The sequence below is a fragment of the Arachis stenosperma genome, chromosome 1 (genome assembly GCF_014773155.1).
Source record: "Arachis stenosperma cultivar V10309 chromosome 1, arast.V10309.gnm1.PFL2, whole genome shotgun sequence".
NCBI classification, from domain to species: Eukaryota; Viridiplantae; Streptophyta; class Magnoliopsida; order Fabales; family Fabaceae; genus Arachis; species Arachis stenosperma.
Genome location: NC_080377.1, coordinates 120464680 through 120466677, shown reverse-complemented (window position 1 = coordinate 120466677; position 1998 = coordinate 120464680). Strand labels below are relative to the sequence as shown.

Below are 1998 nucleotides of genomic sequence, written 5' to 3'. Positions count from 1 at the left end.
TTGGCTCCAAATCCTCTAAGTATGGATTCGGATCAACCGAACAAGAAGAAGTAAAAATATCGCAAAAGTAGTCTTCAGCTATCTTTGCAATATCCTCCGGTTTTGATGCAATCTCATTGTCCCTCCCCCACTAATCTCCAAATTCTATTCCTTCGCATCCTTGATTGAAATTTCTGGTGAAAGAATCTAGTGTTCTGATATCCTTCTTTTAGCCACTTGACTCTAGATTTTTCTCGTCAATAGCTCTCTTCTTTCAAATATGCCAGCTCCAACTTCTTCTCCAAACTAGTAACCTCCTCTTCCCCATTGATTCCAGCCACCCGCAACTCCTCTAGTTTAGCTTGAAGGTCCTCAATTTCTTTTCGAGAGTTTGCTTTGTGAGTTTTCTGCCATTGAACTAGTTTATGTCTACAAACTTTCAACTTTTGGGCTAAGGAGAACATAGCTGAGCCTACAACTTCCATTCTCCACACTTCATTGACAATTCTCTTGACATCATCTTCTCCACACCAACGTTTCTGGTATTTAAACCGTCTTTTACTATGCCAGGATTGAGGTTCGGTTTCCATCAAAAGTGGAGCATGATCCGAGCCTGACTCTGTGAGCCTGTGCACCACTACATTCGGAAACTTCAACTTCCATTCCATCCCAACTAAATAGCGGTCAAGCCTCTCCTTCACCAAATCCTCTCCTTGTCTTCGATTTGTCCACGTGAAAGGGTGCCCCACCATTCCAATATCCACTAATTCGTTACTGTCAATAAATTAGTGAATGTTGCAATGGTGGTTGCTGATTTTTGGCCTCCACCCTCCTTTTCCGCTTGGCTTGTTATAGCATTAAAATCGCCTGCTATTACCACTTTTCCTTTCAGGTGTTGGCTCATTGTTGTAAGCTCCTCAAACTGTAAGGATCGAATTTGTTCTGAACAACTCAAATGGACACCAATGAACGCCCATACCTCACTGCTTCCGACTTTCTTAATTTCGGCTGCCACAAAGAATTTTCCACTGCTAATAATTTGAACACTGTGCTGTCTTTCCAAGCTAGCACAAGTCCTCCTGCCACTCCTGCCGAGTTAACAATATGCCAGTTTTCGTAGCCGCATACCCGAAGTTTTGCTTCCACCTGTCGAGATTGGTTCTTTGTTTCACTTATAAACACAATCTCGGGGGAGTGGGATTTACAGATCCCTTTTAAGGTGTGAATTGTCAGGGGTCTCCCCAAACCCCGACAATTCCAAACTATAGTTCTCATGGTGCCTTGGGTGCCATTTGTAGGCTGGCACCCTCCACCATCTCTTCAACTGCATTTTCATCCTCTATTCTTGCTTTCTTTGTAGATCCTTCAGCTATACCACTCATCAACCTTTTTTTGGGTTCACTTTTAGTATCTGACTCTGCAGCACCTTGTCTTGCTAACCTTTTCCACTTCCTACCTTTCTCTGTGGTGAGACACTGCCCAATAGCGAATTGCATAAGCTGCCATTCATCCTCCTTGGTATTGGACTGACCAGCTATGATAACCTCCATGCATTCTATTCTAGAATTGGCTGATTGAGGTGACTCAGGTGCTGCCCTATTACCAGTGTCTTATGGTTTCAAACTTTGTTTCCCTTCTTGCATTGACATTCCTGCAAATTCTTCCAATAAACAGTTTAAGACCGATTTTTTCTTACGTTGAGTGGCCTTATTCTGGTTTTGGGTTGAGTTGTTGAATGCTCTTTCTCCTTCAGAGTAGATTCGAGTTCCCACTTGGCTGGTTTTAACCCATTCGCCAATGTCATCCTCTTTTACCATATCACACTCTGTGTCCTTCAGCAGATCATGGCAGTTTTTCACCTCGTGCCCCAATTTTGCGCAATAGGTACAGAACTTTTCAAGTTTCTCATAGCGCAGTGCCACTTCTACCTCCTTTTTATTAGGTCCTGCCACTATTAACTGATCTCTCACTTGCCTGGCAGCATCAATATTGATTTTGGTCTTCACAATCTTATTTTCT

At 42.8% G+C, this 1998-nt stretch overlaps 1 protein-coding gene across 1 annotated transcript; it reads right to left on the bottom strand.

Annotated features, from left to right (window-relative positions):
* Window positions 1–236: 236 nt before the first annotated feature.
* On the bottom strand, window positions 237–731 carry LOC130932847 (uncharacterized). The gene has a single exon (XM_057862285.1). It carries the CDS (start codon window positions 729–731, stop codon window positions 237–239), a length of 495 nt encoding a protein of 164 aa, XP_057718268.1.
* Window positions 732–1998: the final 1267 nt, after the last annotated feature.